Genomic DNA, 16,410 nt, shown 5'->3' with positions numbered 1-16,410 from the left:
CATATTTGTGATTTCTCTGGATAGGACTTCAAAAATGTTGGCGGTGGCACTGGCAAAAAAATTGATTTGTAATTACAAACGGTCCAACCAATAGTACCGGAGGAGAGAGACCTCCCACGGCAGACAAGGGTAGTTTTGGCCCAACTAAGATCAGACAAGTGCAGCCGCCTCAATTCATACTTATCAGTGATTGATAGCAGCGTAGCTGACGTGTGTCCCATATGTAATCAAGGGCCACATGACACTCGTCACCTTTTTGCTTGCCCAGCTAAGCCTACCCGTCTCACTACCTGATCACTCTGGACACACCCCATCCTTTTCGCAGAGTTCCTTGATCTGGCTACCAGCTGAACTACACAAGCATAGAACAAAATGGATGAAACTACATTAAAAACTGTTACAACAACAACTAACATCAATAGAAGTAACAATTGGAAAGAGAAAAAATGAAATTGAACGAGAACGGAACGAAATTTTAAGAAATATGGGTCCATAACATATACAAAATATCCTTGTTCTTACTTTCACATACCAATTAATGTATTTTTTCAAAACACATGTCCATTTTAAATAATTGTTTTTTTTTTCATTATGTTTAAAAATACAATTTTCCTTTTTTTAACTTTTTATGTTTTTCTTTTATAATTAGTTGTTGGGACACGATGTTACGAAAGTGAGCAAATTATTAATATTTTAAGCAAATTAAAAATATCTATTTGAGACCTTAGTTGTTGACTTGCCTCAAAGCTAAGTAATAAATTACAAACGGTTAAAATTTTCGAAATTTATTGATTATTTCTAGATATTGCTTTTGTTATTACAAAATGCTTACTTTTAAGGACATTACTATATAAAGTATTAGTGTTGCTTTTTAATAAGACAATTCTCATTTCTCTTCCCTCGATATCAAAATCGTAACCAAATTTCGTAGATTTTATCATTCCTATCAATTAAAAAATTGTGTAAAACTCATGCTGCCTTTACAATTTTTTAACATTTGCTATATTGTTGTCTACGCCTTTACAATACGCCTAAAACGAGCTTTAAGGTGTCCAAAGGCGTTTTCAACAACCCTACGACACTTAGAAAGACAGTAGTTGAAACACTTCTCTGAAGGTGATGCTTCAGTTGAAAATGGGTACTGTTTCATTAAAAACTCAGAAAGTTTAAAGGACGAATCTCCAATTATAAAAGTTGGTATAAGTTTGCCGTTTATCAGTGAAGAATTTTGTTTTAATCGCCCATCCTGAAGAATACGGAACAAATTGCTCTTTTCAAATAGGGAAGAGTCATTACAACGTCCACGAGCTCCGACGTTAATATATGTGAAGCGGTATCTATAATTATAGAACATGTTTCATCTAACGTTTTACTAAGGCGTACTTTTCTTTCATACCTGTGATTAACAAAAGCTAATAAAATCTGTTGTGTACCATCCTTTGTAGTTGAAGTAATCTACAGCTTCACTCTTAGGCGGATGTACCTCAATATGGCATCCATCTATAAGAAATAAAGACATTGATTTCCGAAATATAACTAGAGTAATATTTAATTAATAAACCAACCTATCGCTCCAAAACATTGTGGAAGTCCGTACTGCTCAAACCCATGTATGCATTTTTGAATATTGTCTGTCGTAGCAAAATCTGAACTTAAATATATTGGAGCCATTTCCTTCCAAACTCCATCGCAAAAATCCATTAAGATAGAGCAAACAGTGGATTTTCCCACTCCGAATAACTGGGATATAGCCAGATATTCTGCAGAGGATTTAAGTGCATACAACGCTATTGCCACTCTTTTTTCGAGTGGTATCCATTTTCGGAAGCTACTGTCTGTTCTAGCCATTCCTCTGAGAAATTTACACAATAGAAGAAAAGATTCACGCGACATCCTGAAGGTTTCTTTAAACACCGTTTCTGTCATATTGGGAACGTCGATCTCCCAGAAAGTGCTTGTTCTTGGCTAAAAACTTTTATGTTGATTATTATAGAACAGTTGAAACACAACACTTAACTTACATGGATGTACAATTTTTTGGTGCCACTTAGGGTCAACATGAATAAACTTATATGGAACTGAGCCACCCAAGCAGCCAACTTGCCTCTCTTCCGCCTGTTTATAATTGCCTTTATTTTGTCTTTATTTTTCTCATGCTTGCTATTTATTATAGATAGCTTCCATGATAAATACTTTTGTCTGTCCATTTTAATTTACATTTAAAAAAATACGATTGTTTTTTATTTGACATATTCAGCTGTTAAAACTACGAAATCCACTTTTTTCCTAATGTGAACACCTGAGATTTCTAACTAGATTTCGGTACTAAAAAAGTGGATTTCGAGCCTAATGTGAAAGGGGCTATTACAGACTATCAGTTATTCTGGACGACAGTGCTCGTGTCGAACATATCCCATATAATGTGCACATTATAAGTCAAGTCCGAAGGCATAATCGATACTGTTGCATGTTTATGGGATCGATAACACATTCTCCGATTATTTAGTCATCGCCGACAAGTCGTGTCGATCCGACATATTGTAAAATTCTTTACAAACACCGACATTCCGTCCGGAATAACTGTAAAGCGCGTAAGTCAATTAGTTTGTGAGATAGAGCGTCTTTTGTGAAGCAACTTTTGCTACTGTGAAAAAAATGGAAAAAAAGGAATTTCGTGTTTTGATAAAATACTGTTTTCTGAAGGGGAAAAATACGGTGGAAGCAAAAACTTGGCTTGAAAATGAGTTTCCGGACTCTGCCCCAGGGAAATCAACAATAATTGAATGGTATGCAAAATTCAAGCGTGGAGAAATGAGCACGGAGGACGGTGAACGCAGTGGACGCCCGAAACTGGTGGTTACCGAAGAAAACATGGAAAAAATCCACAAAATGATTTTGAATGACCCTAGAATGAAGTTGATCGAGATAGCAGAGGCCTTAAAGATATCAAAGGAACGTGTTGGTCATATCATTCGTCAATATTTGGATATGCGGCAGCTCTGTGCAAAATGGGTGCCGCGCGAGCTCACATTTGACCAAAAACAACAACGTGTTGATGATTCTGAGCGTTGTTTGCAGCTGTTAACTCGTAATACACCCGAGTTTTTCTGTCGATATGTGACAATGGATGAAACATGGCTCCATCACTACACTCCTGAGTCCAATCGACAGTCGGCTGAGTGGACAGCGACCGGTGAACCGTCTCCGAAGCGTAGAAAGACTCAAAAGTCCGCTGGCAAAGTAATGGCCTCTGTTTTTTGGGATGCGCATGGAATAATTTTTATCGATTATCTTGAGAAGGGAGAAACCATCAACAGTGACTATTATATGGCGTTATTGGAGCGTTTGAAGGTCGAAATCGTGGCAAAAAGGCCCCATATGAAGAACAAAAAAGTGTTGTTCCACCAAGACAACGCATCGTGCCACAAGTCATTGAGAACGATGGAAAAAATTCATGAATTGGGCTTCGAATTGCTTCCCCACCCACCGTATTCTCCAGATCTGGCCCCCAGCGACTTTTTCTTGTTCTCAGACCTCAAAAGGATGCTCGCAGGAAAAAAATTTGGCTGCAATGAAGAGGTGATCGCCGAAACTGAGGCCTATTTTGAGGCAAAACCGAAGGAGTACTACCAAAATGGTATCAAAAAATTGGAAGGTCGTTATAATCGTTGTATCGCTCTTGAAGGGAACTATGTTGAATAATAAAAACGAATTTTGACAAAAAAAATGTGTTTTTCTTTGTTAGACCGGGGACTTATCAGCCAACCTGTTAGGCGGTTAGTTCTGCATTTTCCAGTAGGCGGTTAGTTCTGCATCTTCTCATTTGGCTATCACGGCAATGACCTACACAGACACACACACCAAGTGGTCAGCAAAATTGACATCACCTTAGAATTTGGCGAACCTCTAGTGGTTAAAAAAACAATTTCTGGAAAAGTGATATATATTAAAACTTTCAGTTAGAAAGATACCGAATCATTAACGAGCAGAAAGTTTGTTTATATGAATTATGGTTAGCAGAAGGTAGACCAATTAATCCAAATATATTTCTTGTTTTGCACAATCGGAAACAAAGATGCTATAAAAAAAAAACAATTTGTGGAAGCGTATAATTAATAAAAGAATATTTTATGTTTCCAACAAACTTTTTTATTGTAACCATTTGTGCAATATATTGTTTTTCTATAGATGTTATTTGATACATTACATGCATATATAAACATAAATATAAACGAAGTTTTTATAAACATACAACATTAATACAATGAAAATTGTGTACAATGCGTACACAAAGAAATTATAAATTAAAAAATCGTGTTGCAAATATCAATTTAAAAAATATGGCATAAATTAAATTTTTCGTCACTGGTAAAAACAAAAAGTTGAAAAAAAAATGTTAAAACTTGTTAAAAAATTAGTCTTCTTGGCCCTTTTTAGCAGACCAATTTAAATAATTTGGCTGTGTGGCGGCTTCATATTCTTGCACCAAACAATCAACAACATCACGAGAATCGTCCAGCTCAGATAGATCATCTTTAAATATGTCTTCCCGACGAAATTGATCCAGGAAGGCACCACGTTTCTTAAGTTTATCATATTGCCCTAAGGCGCGTTCGAATAAGGAACAAATACTGGTATGGTTGGCCAACATAAGACCAGACACACGATGGCTGCTCTGGACATAGGGCGAGGAACGGGATAAAGCTACCTGAATACTAGCTGGACCCCATGGAATGAATTGAGCTAGTTTTCTTTCTCGAATACGCTGTAAAGATTTATGAACTTGTGTAGGATCCACTTCACCCTAGAATAAAAATACATTTAAAAATCCTATTTTGTTTGTTAAATTAGAAAATAAACCTGTATGATATTTAAAATTGATATGTAGCAGTGATGGTTGGTCTTATCAGGTCCAGTCGATACCATCATATTTTTTGGCTGCAGAAGGCGACGCATTACATCGAGGACAGTGGTTTTGCGGACATTGACTGTTTGCTAAAAATACATTTAATAGATTGAGTATAGGTTTTTTTGTGGCATGCTGCTATTTTCCAAACATTATGGAAAAAAACAAGTAGACCTCAAAGCCAAAATGTTTTCATTTCCACCTCTAAATAATCTCATAACTCAAGGTCTATTTGTTTTCATTATACAATAAATTACTAATTGTCCTTACATCGCTATCTGTTGTCAGTGGTGTATAGCCCGTCATCAAAAAATGGAGCTGGGGTGTTGGAATTAGAGGAGCCGTTAAACCAATCAAATTGTTATTCATATATGACGGATATCGAAGTGTTGTGGTGCTCACTGACATAATAGTCGACACTAGAGTATTTATTTGGGAGAAGCTGGGATTTTGTATGTGTAAACGATCTGTGGCAATACGATTCAATGCTGTGTTATCAAGAACGACAACACAATCGGCACAACTTGTTAGGCGTCGCAAAGTCAAAAGGGAATTATAGGGCTGAACTACAACATCGCTAATTTCATCTTGATTGGGAAATACACTATATGTTTGTATAAGTTTTTTGGGAAAACGATCGGATAAACGCTCCATAATATAAGATCCCATTCCAGAACCGGTTCCACCGGCAATAGAGTGGCACAATACAAAGCCTTCCAAAGAATCGCTGCCATCTGCTTCGCGATCAATAATATCGAAAACTTCCTCCTGTAACTTTTCTCCTTGACTATAGCCAGAAGCCCAATTGTTGCCAGCTCCACCACCATGCTTAGAGAGATATACATTTTCTGGATTGTAGAGCTAAAGAAATGAGCAATTCATTGAGAACACAAAATAGCAAAAAATAAAGGGTATTGAAATTGACCTACCTTGGCGTATGGAGAACTCATAATTGTGTGTATGACTCTTGGCTCCAAATCAAGCAGCACAGCTCGAGGGATGTAATGATCGTCGTCAGCTTGATAGAAAAACACATCCTTGCGGTCCACGCCATCTGTGGCAAAGTCTTCTAACACGCCATTGGGGGATATTCCATGTTCTAAACACAGCCTTTTCCAGAACTCAAAACCAACTAAAAGGCAAATAAATCAAATCAAATTTATCTAATATATAAACCCCTCCCAATTTTTGGGATGTGATCAACCAATAAAATCTATAAATACAAACTTACTTTGGTTTCCACATTGGCCTAATTGCAACGTTATTATTTCGCTCGGCATTGTCCTTACAACTACTATACGGTTTCTACAACTTTAATTTGTACACTTTCTGGGGAATAGAATTGTTTTTAGAATCCGCGGAATCTTACTTACAACAAAATTTTAAAAACAATTTACAGTTGTTGTTGTTTTTGCGGCTAATTTTTGCTTATATTGACCAAAAATTAGATGCTAGGGATCTAGAAATCGAAACCCGAATATTCGAATTTTGGCATGAAATCTAAAAAAAGTCGAAATCGATTATTAACATAAAAATTATCGCAAAGTCGATTTTAGACTTTCAACTAATTTTTAATTTTAACTATCAAAAATAGATTTTAATGTTTTATTCATTGGTTTCAATTAAATTGAAATGTACTTAGTTGTAAGGAAACGAGCACATATTTCTTAATTTTTATTTATAGAATTCTATCACCACTAAGAACAAAAATTCTGATTTGATTAAATAAAGTATCATATTGGTGGAAATGAATATTTTGTGTTTTCAATTTCCTTGAACATTTTAAAAATATACTAAAAAAAATAATAACAACAAGTTTGACTGAAACACAAATTTTTGGCATTTCTTATGCGCTTTACAGACTATCAGTTATTCCGGACGGAATGTCGGTGTTTGTAAAGAATCTTACAGTGTGTCGGATCGATACGACTTGTCGGCGATGACTAAATAATCGGTAAATGTGTTATCGATCCCATAAACATGCAGCAGTATCGATTATGCCTTCGGACTTAACGTATAATGTGCACAATATATGGGATATGTTCGACACGAGCACTGTCGTCCGGAAAAACTGATAGTCTGTAAAGCGCATTACCAACTATTGTTGACAACACTCACAAAAAGACAAATAGATTTCATAAAACCGAATATTTCTTAAGCGGACCTTAGACGGTCGGATAAACACTACGACAGAGGTTTGTCTATTTGTTGTGTGTTCGTTCAAGTTTTACCCTCACACTGCACGAACAATTATGATAACAACATGAAGAAATAAGAAGAAGCATAGACACAAACAATGAAGATGGACGAAAAGTTAGGTTTAAAGCCATTTTTTCAGTAAAAATGGAAGAAACAATAAAAATTCCAAGCTGAATTAGCGATCCCTCATTAATTTCATTGCAGAAATGCTTGTTTTAATTATGAAAATAAATTTGTTTTTGCTAATGTTTGACGAACATCCCCTTACACGTGAATATTTGTGCCTCCCAACCGGAAAAAATCAAAGTTGTTTTGATTTTATGCCAACACGTCCCCGCAACACGCGAACATGGCCTTATACTAGCGGATTTGTCGCCGCAACGTGTTTTGTCGTAGGGTTTATCCGACCGTATAAGGTGCCCTTTATTAGAATCATTTCTATGAAATTCGATTATGAAAAATAGAATATTCGAACTTTGATTGTTAAAAATAATCGAAAATCGATTTTTGATTAAGAATCAATAATCGAAAAGTTGAAAATCGAGTATTGACGGTTTGCAAACAAATCCAGATTGCGAAGTTTTCGACGCATTCGTTTGGCGCCATATAATAAACACTACCTTTTAAAAAGTTTTGAAATCAACCGCTTGCAAAAGGAATGTTGGCAAAGGTATTACAATTAATCCAATAACGCCCAAAATTAAACTGCCGAACATAAATTGATTTTGTGGAGTTTTATTAACTCAGTAACGACTAAATAAAAATATTAAAAAAAAGAATAAAAAATTGACACTGTAGAAAAAGGTGAGTCCAGGTGGAAAATTGGGCAGATTAAGTATGAAATTATCCAAGAATCTCCATAGTACAATTTTTATACCCACCACCATAGGATGGGGGGTATATTAACTTTGTCATTCCGTTTGTAACACATCGAAATATTGCTCTAAGACCCCATAAAGTATATATATTCTGGGTCGTGGAGAAATTCTGAGTCGATCTGAGCATTTCCGTCCGTCCGTCTGTTGAAATCACGCTAACTTCCGAACGAAACAAGCTATCGACTTGAAACTTGGCACAAGTAGTTGTTATTGATGTAGGTCGGATGGTATTGCAAATGGGCCATATCGGTCCACTTTTACGTATAGCCCCCATATAAACGGACCCCCAAATTTGGCTTGCGATTGCTCTAAGAGAAGCAAATTTCATCCGATCCGGCTGAAATTTGGTACATGGTGTTAGTATATGGTCTCTAACAACCATGCAAAAATTGGTCCATATCGGTCTACTTTTACGTATAGCCCCCATATAAACGGACCCCCATATTTGGCTTGCGATTGCTCTAAGAGAAGCAAATTTCATCCGATCCCGCTGAAATTTGGTACATGGTGTTAATATATGGTCTCTAACAACCATGCAAAAATTGGTCCACATCGGTCCATAATTATATATATCCCCCATATAAACCGATCCCCCGATTTGGCTTGCGTGGCCTCTAAGAGAAGCAAATTTCATCCGATCCGGCTGAAATTTGGTACATGGTGTTAGTATATGGTCTCTAACAACCATGCAAACATTGGTCCATATCGGTCCATAATTATATATAGCCCCCATATAAACCGATCACCAGATTTGACCTCCGGAGCATCTTAGAAGACCAAAATTCATCTGATTCAGTTGAAATTTGGTACGAGATGCTAATATATGGCCTCAAACACCCATGCAAAAATTGGTCGATATCGGTCCATAATTATATATAGGCCCCATATAAACCCTATATAAATTCTTGCCATTCGGTTGAAATTTGGTACGTGATGTTAGTATATGGTATCCAGCAACCATGCAGGAGTTGGTTTCTATCAGTCCATAATTATATATAGCTCCCATATAAACCGATCCCCAGATTTGACCTCCGGTGCCTTTTGGAGAAGCAAAATTCATCCGATCTGCTTGAAAATTGGTACGTGGTGGTAGTACATGATATTTAACAACCATGCCAAAAGTGGTCCATATCAGTCCATAATCGAACATAGCCCCATATAAACCGATCCCGAGATTTGGTTTTGGAATCTCTTGGAGGAACAAATTTCATCCGAGTGAGTTGAAATTTGGTACATTGTGCTAGTATATGGTCGTTAACAACCATGCCTAACTAGGTCCATATCGGTCTATAGTTATATATGACCCTCAGATAAATCGATCCCCAATCACACAAAAATTGATCCATATCAAGTTCATAATTGTACATAGCCCCCATATAAGCGACCCCCATATTTAAATTCTGGCTCTCTACGTACAAACAGTCCATATCGATTCGTAATTATTTGTAGACTTAACTATACATAACTTTTTTGTCTAATATATACCATGTATGGACTAAATCACAATTTAGAAAACGATGTTAAGAAGTTTTACGATACCACAACCCAAGTAATTCGATTGTGGATGACAGTCTTTCGTAGAAGTTTCTACGCAATCCATGGTGGTGGGTACATAAGATTCGGCCTGGCCGAACTTGCGGCCGTATATACTTGTTTTTTATTACAATAAACAGTTTTATCTACACACAATCGAGATATTATATGCGAAGAATTATAGATTTTAGATCACATAAAACATATAAAACTATTGAAAGTATTTATCCGAATAATAACAGGAATATGATAGAATATGATACTTGTTTATCAAATGCGACCAAGTGATTTTGTTTATAGATCAGATGCAGTATAAAGGCCGGTATGCACCTCTAGCGAAAAATTTCATTCCCATTAGAAATGCATTGCTATTTATGCTAACGAAATTTTTGGTAGCGTTCAATTTCGAAAGCTGGTACGCACCTCTAATGAAAATAACAGGGTTGTCAAAAGCATATTTTGGCGGCAAACATTTAATTTATTACAATCATTGTGTGCGTAAAAGTTTTAAAAGGTCTGTAAATAATAAACAATTTATTTGAGGAATATTTGGAACATATATTAACAATTTTTAAAAGCGATTAGCTGGTTTAAAATTTGTGTACACAGTCCTGTTTTTTTGTTGCAGACTTAAATAAATTTTTGCTACCGAAAATTTCGCTAGAGGTGCATACCGGCCTTAAAGGTAGAATTACATACCATGCGTTCAATGCGTTCGATTATTGAAAAGTTGAAATTTCTCTTTGAAATCAAAAGCTCGAATAGTCTGCCGCAAACAGAAAAAAATCAACCTTTCCATCAACGCACGGATTGACGCATGGTGTGTAATTCAACATTGTTTGACTTTATGCGGGTGTCCTAATATGGGAAAGAGGGCGGTAATGGGTTAAAACATCCAGCGATTAGAATACTGATAGACAAATGATAATTAACATTTCCCAGATTTTACTTGAAACTTGTTTAAAACTCTCGTTCTACAACTTGTAGCGATAAGTACATTCTAAATCATACGTGTCATTTGAATCTGATGAAATTGAGCATTAATAATTGAACAAAGATCGAAAATATATATTTATTTGAATCTTATATTTATTATATATGGTCAAGAAGCCACATAAAATTTGTTTCACAGAGTGGGTGTACTCTCTATTTTAATTTCTATGCCCATTTTTTGCATTAAAGGTTGAGGTACATATCATGCGTTAGTCCGTGCGTTAATGCAAGGGTTGATATTTTTCAGGTTGAAGCACTCTAACAAAACTGTTGCTTTCAAATTCAACTCTTCAATCAACGGATGCATTAACGCATGTTATGTAACTCAACCTTAATTTTGTCAGTCTATCTACGCATCAATGCTGGCAGAGACCTCTATTGATTGAGTTTCACAATGACAACGCTGCCTCTTAATACTAAACGCCTTTCGATGACACAATATTTTTTGGCATATTTAATACTATGGGCGATAGTTGTGAAATAAATATAAATATTAAAACTATTGTCGTTGTTGATTTAGAAACTAATGGCCTCCCTTGGGAACAGTTCAATACTTGTTCAATTACTGAACTCAGTATCTATGCATTTTCTGCATCATGTTTAGAGGATAAGACAAAGGAGGAAATTGTAAAGACCGGAATCGATGGGATTACAAGTTTTTCCCAGTGCCCCCCAGAATTACCGCGAGTTTTGCATAAATTGACATTGATGATTAACCCAAAAAGGATGATCCATCCAGAATCGGAACGAATAACAGGTAGTCGACAGGTGTGATATGGATTGTTGTCGGAGACTTAACCACACAAAATGAGACCTCTTTTTTAAACACTTTAATATAAACTGCATTTAATCGAGTTATCTTTTTCTCCCAGGTTTATCTAATGATATGCTCTGTAAGGAATCCTCATTTGATGAAAATACGGCCAAATGTTTGTTAGCTTTTTTAGAACGTCTTGAGAAACCACTTTGTTTCGTTGCTCACAATGGTTTGAATTTTGACTATCCTGTGATACGACATGTCTTTGACAAAATTAAAATGGTAAGTATTGGTATATAGGTAGCGTTTGGATTACATGAGTAAAATGTTTTTGTTCATTAACAGACAGTTCCTTCAACAATTTTCTGTGTGGATTCTCTGAAAGCTTTCATCGAAATGGACGAAAAGCAAAATGAAATAGCGAATCTTGCAAAAACCTTGATAGAATTGGATCAAAAGGAAGAAGATGAATATCTAGCAAAGAATGGAGAGCTAGATAAATCCATTGTAAGTGATCCTTTGGAGGAGAATGCTGCAGTTGATTGGCAAAAAATCAATGAAACAACTCCACATCGGGCCAAGTCTGCGAAGAGAAAACGTGATTGCGAAACGACGCCTTGTAAAAATCCAAGTAAACGTACAAACGGTCTGAACGTGCGCAGAGAATTGTTTTCAAAACCATTCCAGCCACAATCAAAATATCCTCCCAAAGGGAAATACCAATTGGGCAATATATACGAACGTATCTTTAAAATACCCTGCAAAAATCTCCATCGTGCCGAATCGGATGTAGAGATATTGACCAAGTTGATTCTCCACTATGGCTTAGATTTCTTAGCTTATGCAGAAGAACGTAAAATTACATTTGACCAAGTAAAAGTATTGGGAAAATGCTAAAACATTGTCATATGTATACATTAATGCATGTTATTTATACTTTAAAATTTCAATTTTGTAAATGCTCGCACATTTTTTTAACAATTTTTTAAATGATCTTTTTAATAATAGTGTAATTATATGGTGTTAATTTTATATTTTATATAAATTTTATATTTGTGTTTTTCCAAATTTTACAATGTTCGTTCTATTATTACAATTCAACTATCCCAAATTTTTATATTTAATATAACTTTTTCTACCAAGACTGTTACAAATATCAAATTTTAAACGAACTACAGAATAAAACTTTCGCTCGAATTAAACTGCGAACATTCAACGTATTTCTTTGTTTCAATTATTTGGGCGGTGAGTCATGAGCATCAACCAGCTATCCATAAATTTACACTTGCAAAATCCTTGTTAGACTAAATTCCTTTAAAAGTTATTTAGTGTATATTAATTATCATTTTCATTGTAAACAGCGAGGCCATATTTCTAATAAAAAGGGAAATTTAACTGGGACTGTCATGCTTCTTAGGTAATATGGATGATAGACCGACTCCAAAAACTGGGTTAGTCTTATAATCATTAACTATATTAGCTACATTATTCTTATGGATCTTGTTAAATTGCCTAAAAACGGAGATGGTTGGATGATCACCACATATCGCTTGTCTGTTTTAGGCAAGAACTTAGTACACTCCAGTATCGGTCTTCCATGTCCGGTGTCCAGGGATAAACAAAAACGAATAATACATACATAAGGGGATAAATTAGATATATAATCAATATTAATCTATCGTACAAGAAATTTTCATGAATTCTCTACAATGTAAATGTTTACAGGAACAACTAAACAAATTTTAAACGTACTCTTTTTGCTCAAAAATTGAGGTTTAAATTTAACAAGCTTTTGAACATAATTCAAACATTCATCAAACGTTTGTTTAAATTAAGCGTTTCTCAGCCGTTTGCGTTTATTGGGTGAGGAGGTGATGCCAGATTGTTTGCCTCAAAGTCATATGTGATAAGTTCGAATTCTAACGGTAATTGGTGTTTACTACATTACACTTTGTCACATTATTATGTACGCACTTAAACTACATCAAAATGCCTAGTGAAATTATTACTCTACAGTTGGGACAATGCGGAAATCAAAGTAATGTTTATTCAAATATGCAAAATACCGAAGAAATATATATTGTCTTTTAAATGTTGCAGTTGGTTTCGAATTTTGGAAACGTCTGTGTCTGGAACATGGAATTTCACCCACTGGTATGTTAGAGGAATTCACAACGGATGGTCTCGATCGTAAAGATGTGTTTTTCTATCAAGCCGATGATAATCATTATATACCAAGAGCTGTTTTGCTCGACTTAGAACCCAGAGTTATCCATACAATCATGACTTCCACATACGCCAAGGTATAAGCAAAATAATTCATATGGCATCATGAACTGAGTTCAATTTTTTTCATTTTTAGCTTTATAATCCGGAAAATGTCTATCTCTCCAAACATGGAGGAGGTGCTGGTAACAATTGGGCTTCCGGTTTCAGTCAAGGTGAAAAGCTACAAGAAGAAGTGTTTGATATTATAGATCGAGAAGCAGATGGTAGCGATTCTTTGGAAGGCTTTGTATTGTGTCATTCTATTGCCGGTGGAACTGGTTCTGGGATGGGTTCTTATATGCTTGAGAGGCTCTCAGATCGTTTTCCCAAAAAACTTTTGCAAACCTATAGTGTTTTTCCCAATCAAGACGAGATAAGTGATGTCGTGGTACAGCCTTACAATTCTTTGCTAACTCTAAAACGTTTGACCAATTGTGCTGATTGTGTTGTGGTTTTGGATAATACCGCTTTGAATCGTATCGCTTCGGATCGTTTACATATCGAAAATCCCACATTTACACAAATCAATACATTGGTATCAACTATAATGTCTGTTAGTACGACAACATTAAGATACCCTTCGTATATGAATAATAATTTGATTGGTTTGACGGCACCATTAATACCAACACCCCAATTGCATTTTCTAATGACGGGCTATACTCCATTGACAACTGATAATGATGTAAGTAGATGTGTAACAATAATTATGATCTCTGCCAGAAAGAAATGGTCCTATGACTAATATTTCTCATATTTACTTTTTCTTATAGACCAATGTTAATGTGCGTAAAACCACGGTATTGGATGTTATGCGTCGTTTATTGCAGCCAAAAAATATGATGGTTTCATCGGGTCCTGATAAAACTAATCATCATTGTTATATTTCAATTTTAAATATAATACAGGTAGATTTTGTTATAAAAATCTCTAAAATGAATGTGTTATGTCTTTTATTTTTTTTTCTCTTAGGGTGAAGTTGATCCGACACAAGTTCATAAATCTTTGCAACGTATTCGAGAAAGAAAACTAGCTCAATTTATTCCATGGGGACCGGCTAGTATACAAGTGGCTTTATCTCGTTCATCTCCTTATGTACAGAGTAATCATAAAGTTTCCGGTCTTATGATGGCCAATCATACGGGCATAACTTCTCTATTCAATCGGGCATTGGCCCAGTATGATAAATTAAGGAAACGTGGAGCATTTTTGGATCAATTCCGTCGTGAAGATATGTTCAAAGAGGATCTCACAGAATTGGATAATTCACGGGATGTAATCGATTGTTTGGCCCAGGAATATGAAGCCGCAACTCAAAGTAACTATTTGCAGTGGGTGCCTAGGAATCGTGGGGAATAGATCAATGGATAATAAAATTATAAGATTACGAGAAAATTTATGAAATTAAGAATGTTTTAGATGAAATATTTTAATGAGATTAATTTATTTGTGCTAAATATATAAGAATATAAAGTCATCTTTTAGATCTTCATAGAACATTGTATCAACGTTTCCCTAAAAGGTTTTATAATTCATTAATGACGGGATATATCGAAGTCAAATGTCTTCTTGCGAGTCCAGAAGGTGTATATTTAATTGGAGTTCAACAAAATACGTAGTCTGTCGTTCCTTTTAATCCTTAAAATGGTGTATCAGAGTGTCCTCACCTATAGATCGATCTCCAGAACTTCCTTCCATTTTCCGTTAAAAAATACCCCATATTGACCATAAGTTATCTAAGGTACTTTCACCACAGTGTTAAATATATAGGTTGCCTATGACGATTATTTTAAGTATAACAAGTATATACGGCCGTAAGTTCGGCCAGACCGAATCTTATGTACCCTACACCATGGATTGCGTAGAAACTTCTACTAAAGACTGTCATCCACAATCGAATTACTTGTGTTGCGGTAACACTAGCCGATGGCAAGGTATCTTAAAACTTTTTAAAACCGTCTTCTAAATTGTAAGTTAGTCCATACGGCGTATATATTAAACAAAAAAGGCCGATTAAATACGTATATAATTCAGTTTGACAAAATTTTATAGAAATAAAATTTTGACAACATTTTCTATAGAAATAAAATTTTGATAAAATTTTCTATAGAAGTAAAATTTTGACTAAATTTTCTATAGAAATAAAATTTGACAAAATTTTCTATAGAAATAAAATATTGATAAAAATTTCTATAGAAATAACATTTTGACAAAATTTTCTAAAGAAATAAAATTTTGACAAAATTTTCTATAGAAATACAATTTTGACAAATTTTTCTATAGAAATAAAATTTTAACAAATTTTTCTATAGAACTAAAATTTTGGTAGATTATTTTTGGCGATATGGACCAATTTTTGTGTGATTGGCCATCGGCTATATATAACAATCGGCCGATATAGACCAATTTTTGCATGGCTATTAGCGGCCATATACTAGCGCAATGTACCAAATTTCAACCGAATCGGATGAATTTCGCACCTCCAAGAGGTCAAATCTGGGGATCGGTTTATATGGGAGCTGTATATAATTATGGACCGATATGAACCAATTTTTGCATGGTTGTTAGAGACCATATCCTTACACCACGTACCAAATATCAACTGGATCGGATGCATTTTGCTCCTCCAAGAGGATCCGGATGTCAAATCTGGGGATCGGTGTATATGGGGGCTATATATAATTATGGACCGATGTGGACCAATTTCTGCATGGTTGCTAGTGACCATATACCAACACCATGTACCAAATTTCAGCCAGATCGGATGAAATAGGCTTCTCTTAGAGGCTCCGCAAGCCAAATCTGGGGGTCCGTTTATATGGGGGCTATGCGTAAAAGTGAACCGATATGGCCCATTTGCAATACTATACGACCTA

At 35.3% G+C, this 16,410-nt stretch overlaps 5 protein-coding genes across 6 annotated transcripts; 2 read left to right on the top strand and 3 right to left on the bottom strand.

The window, feature by feature from the left end:
* Positions 1-769: 769 nt before the first annotated feature.
* LOC142223755 (uncharacterized) lies at positions 770-2,395 on the bottom strand. 2 transcript variants are annotated; one of them, XM_075293595.1, is made up of 4 exons: positions 2,022-2,395; positions 1,566-1,965; positions 1,397-1,500; positions 770-1,337 (listed from the first exon to the last, which is right to left on the bottom strand). In XM_075293595.1, exons 1-3 carry the CDS (start codon positions 2,205-2,207, stop codon positions 1,403-1,405), a joined length of 684 nt encoding a protein of 227 aa, XP_075149710.1. In that variant the 5' UTR covers positions 2,208-2,395; the 3' UTR covers positions 770-1,337; positions 1,397-1,402. The 2 variants fall into 2 exon arrangements, with proteins under 2 accessions (XP_075149710.1, XP_075149711.1); XM_075293596.1 differs by having other exon boundaries at positions 1,566-1,972; positions 2,022-2,111.
* On the bottom strand, positions 1,013-1,394 carry LOC142224499 (uncharacterized). The gene is made up of 2 exons (XM_075294277.1): positions 1,384-1,394; positions 1,013-1,337 (listed from the first exon to the last, which is right to left on the bottom strand). Exons 1-2 carry the CDS (start codon positions 1,392-1,394, stop codon positions 1,013-1,015), a joined length of 336 nt encoding a protein of 111 aa, XP_075150392.1.
* A 1,731-nt stretch (positions 2,396-4,126) lies between the features above and the next one.
* LOC142223753 (tubulin gamma-1 chain) lies at positions 4,127-6,383 on the bottom strand. The gene is made up of 5 exons (XM_075293593.1): positions 6,138-6,383; positions 5,836-6,038; positions 5,177-5,767; positions 4,861-4,995; positions 4,127-4,804 (listed from the first exon to the last, which is right to left on the bottom strand). Exons 1-5 carry the CDS (start codon positions 6,184-6,186, stop codon positions 4,415-4,417), a joined length of 1,368 nt encoding a protein of 455 aa, XP_075149708.1. The 5' UTR covers positions 6,187-6,383; the 3' UTR covers positions 4,127-4,414.
* Positions 6,384-10,929: 4,546 nt separating this feature from the next.
* LOC142223752 (uncharacterized) lies at positions 10,930-12,486 on the top strand. The gene is made up of 3 exons (XM_075293592.1): positions 10,930-11,266; positions 11,382-11,548; positions 11,612-12,486. The coding sequence occupies exons 1-3, from the start codon at positions 10,972-10,974 to the stop codon at positions 12,161-12,163; spliced, it is 1,014 nt and encodes a 337-aa protein (XP_075149707.1). The 5' UTR covers positions 10,930-10,971; the 3' UTR covers positions 12,164-12,486.
* Positions 12,487-13,208: 722 nt separating this feature from the next.
* LOC142223751 (tubulin gamma-1 chain-like) lies at positions 13,209-15,011 on the top strand. Its single transcript, XM_075293590.1, has 5 exons — positions 13,209-13,304; positions 13,367-13,569; positions 13,629-14,219; positions 14,308-14,442; positions 14,507-15,011. The coding sequence occupies exons 1-5, from the start codon at positions 13,256-13,258 to the stop codon at positions 14,891-14,893; spliced, it is 1,365 nt and encodes a 454-aa protein (XP_075149705.1). The 5' UTR covers positions 13,209-13,255; the 3' UTR covers positions 14,894-15,011.
* Positions 15,012-16,410: the final 1,399 nt, after the last annotated feature.

The sequence above is a fragment of the Haematobia irritans genome, chromosome 2 (genome assembly GCF_050003625.1).
Source record: "Haematobia irritans isolate KBUSLIRL chromosome 2, ASM5000362v1, whole genome shotgun sequence".
Classification (NCBI taxonomy): Eukaryota; Metazoa; Arthropoda; class Insecta; order Diptera; family Muscidae; genus Haematobia; species Haematobia irritans.
This window is presented reverse-complemented; position numbering and strand designations above follow the sequence as displayed.

Bases quoted from the DNA above. Each gene is read 5' to 3' on its own strand.
- LOC142223755 (XM_075293595.1), bottom strand. From the start codon at position 2,207: ATGGACAGACAAAAGTATTTATCATGGAAGCTATCTATAATAAATAGC. The intron at 1,966-2,021 runs GTAAGTTAAGTG...AAAAGTTTTTAG, and splicing joins CCAAAAAATTGTACATCCAT to CCAAGAACAAGCACTTTCTG. The intron at 1,501-1,565 runs GTTGGTTTATTA...TATTTCTTATAG, and splicing joins ACAATGTTTTGGAGCGATAG to ATGGATGCCATATTGAGGTA.
- LOC142223752 (XM_075293592.1), top strand. From the start codon at position 10,972: ATGGGCGATAGTTGTGAAATAAATATAAATATTAAAACTATTGTCGTT. The intron at 11,267-11,381 runs GTAGTCGACAGG...TTTTTCTCCCAG, and splicing joins AGAATCGGAACGAATAACAG to GTTTATCTAATGATATGCTC. The intron at 11,549-11,611 runs GTAAGTATTGGT...GTTCATTAACAG, and splicing joins TCTTTGACAAAATTAAAATG to ACAGTTCCTTCAACAATTTT.
- LOC142223753 (XM_075293593.1), bottom strand. From the start codon at position 6,186: ATGCCGAGCGAAATAATAACGTTGCAATTAGGCCAATGTGGAAACCAA. The intron at 5,768-5,835 runs GTAGGTCAATTT...TCATTTCTTTAG, and splicing joins TGAGTTCTCCATACGCCAAG to CTCTACAATCCAGAAAATGT. The intron at 4,996-5,176 runs GTAAGGACAATT...ATGTATTTTTAG, and splicing joins CACTGACAACAGATAGCGAT to CAAACAGTCAATGTCCGCAA.
- LOC142223751 (XM_075293590.1), top strand. From the start codon at position 13,256: ATGCCTAGTGAAATTATTACTCTACAGTTGGGACAATGCGGAAATCAA. The intron at 13,305-13,366 runs GTAATGTTTATT...TAAATGTTGCAG, and splicing joins GGGACAATGCGGAAATCAAA to TTGGTTTCGAATTTTGGAAA. The intron at 13,570-13,628 runs GTATAAGCAAAA...TTTCATTTTTAG, and splicing joins TGACTTCCACATACGCCAAG to CTTTATAATCCGGAAAATGT.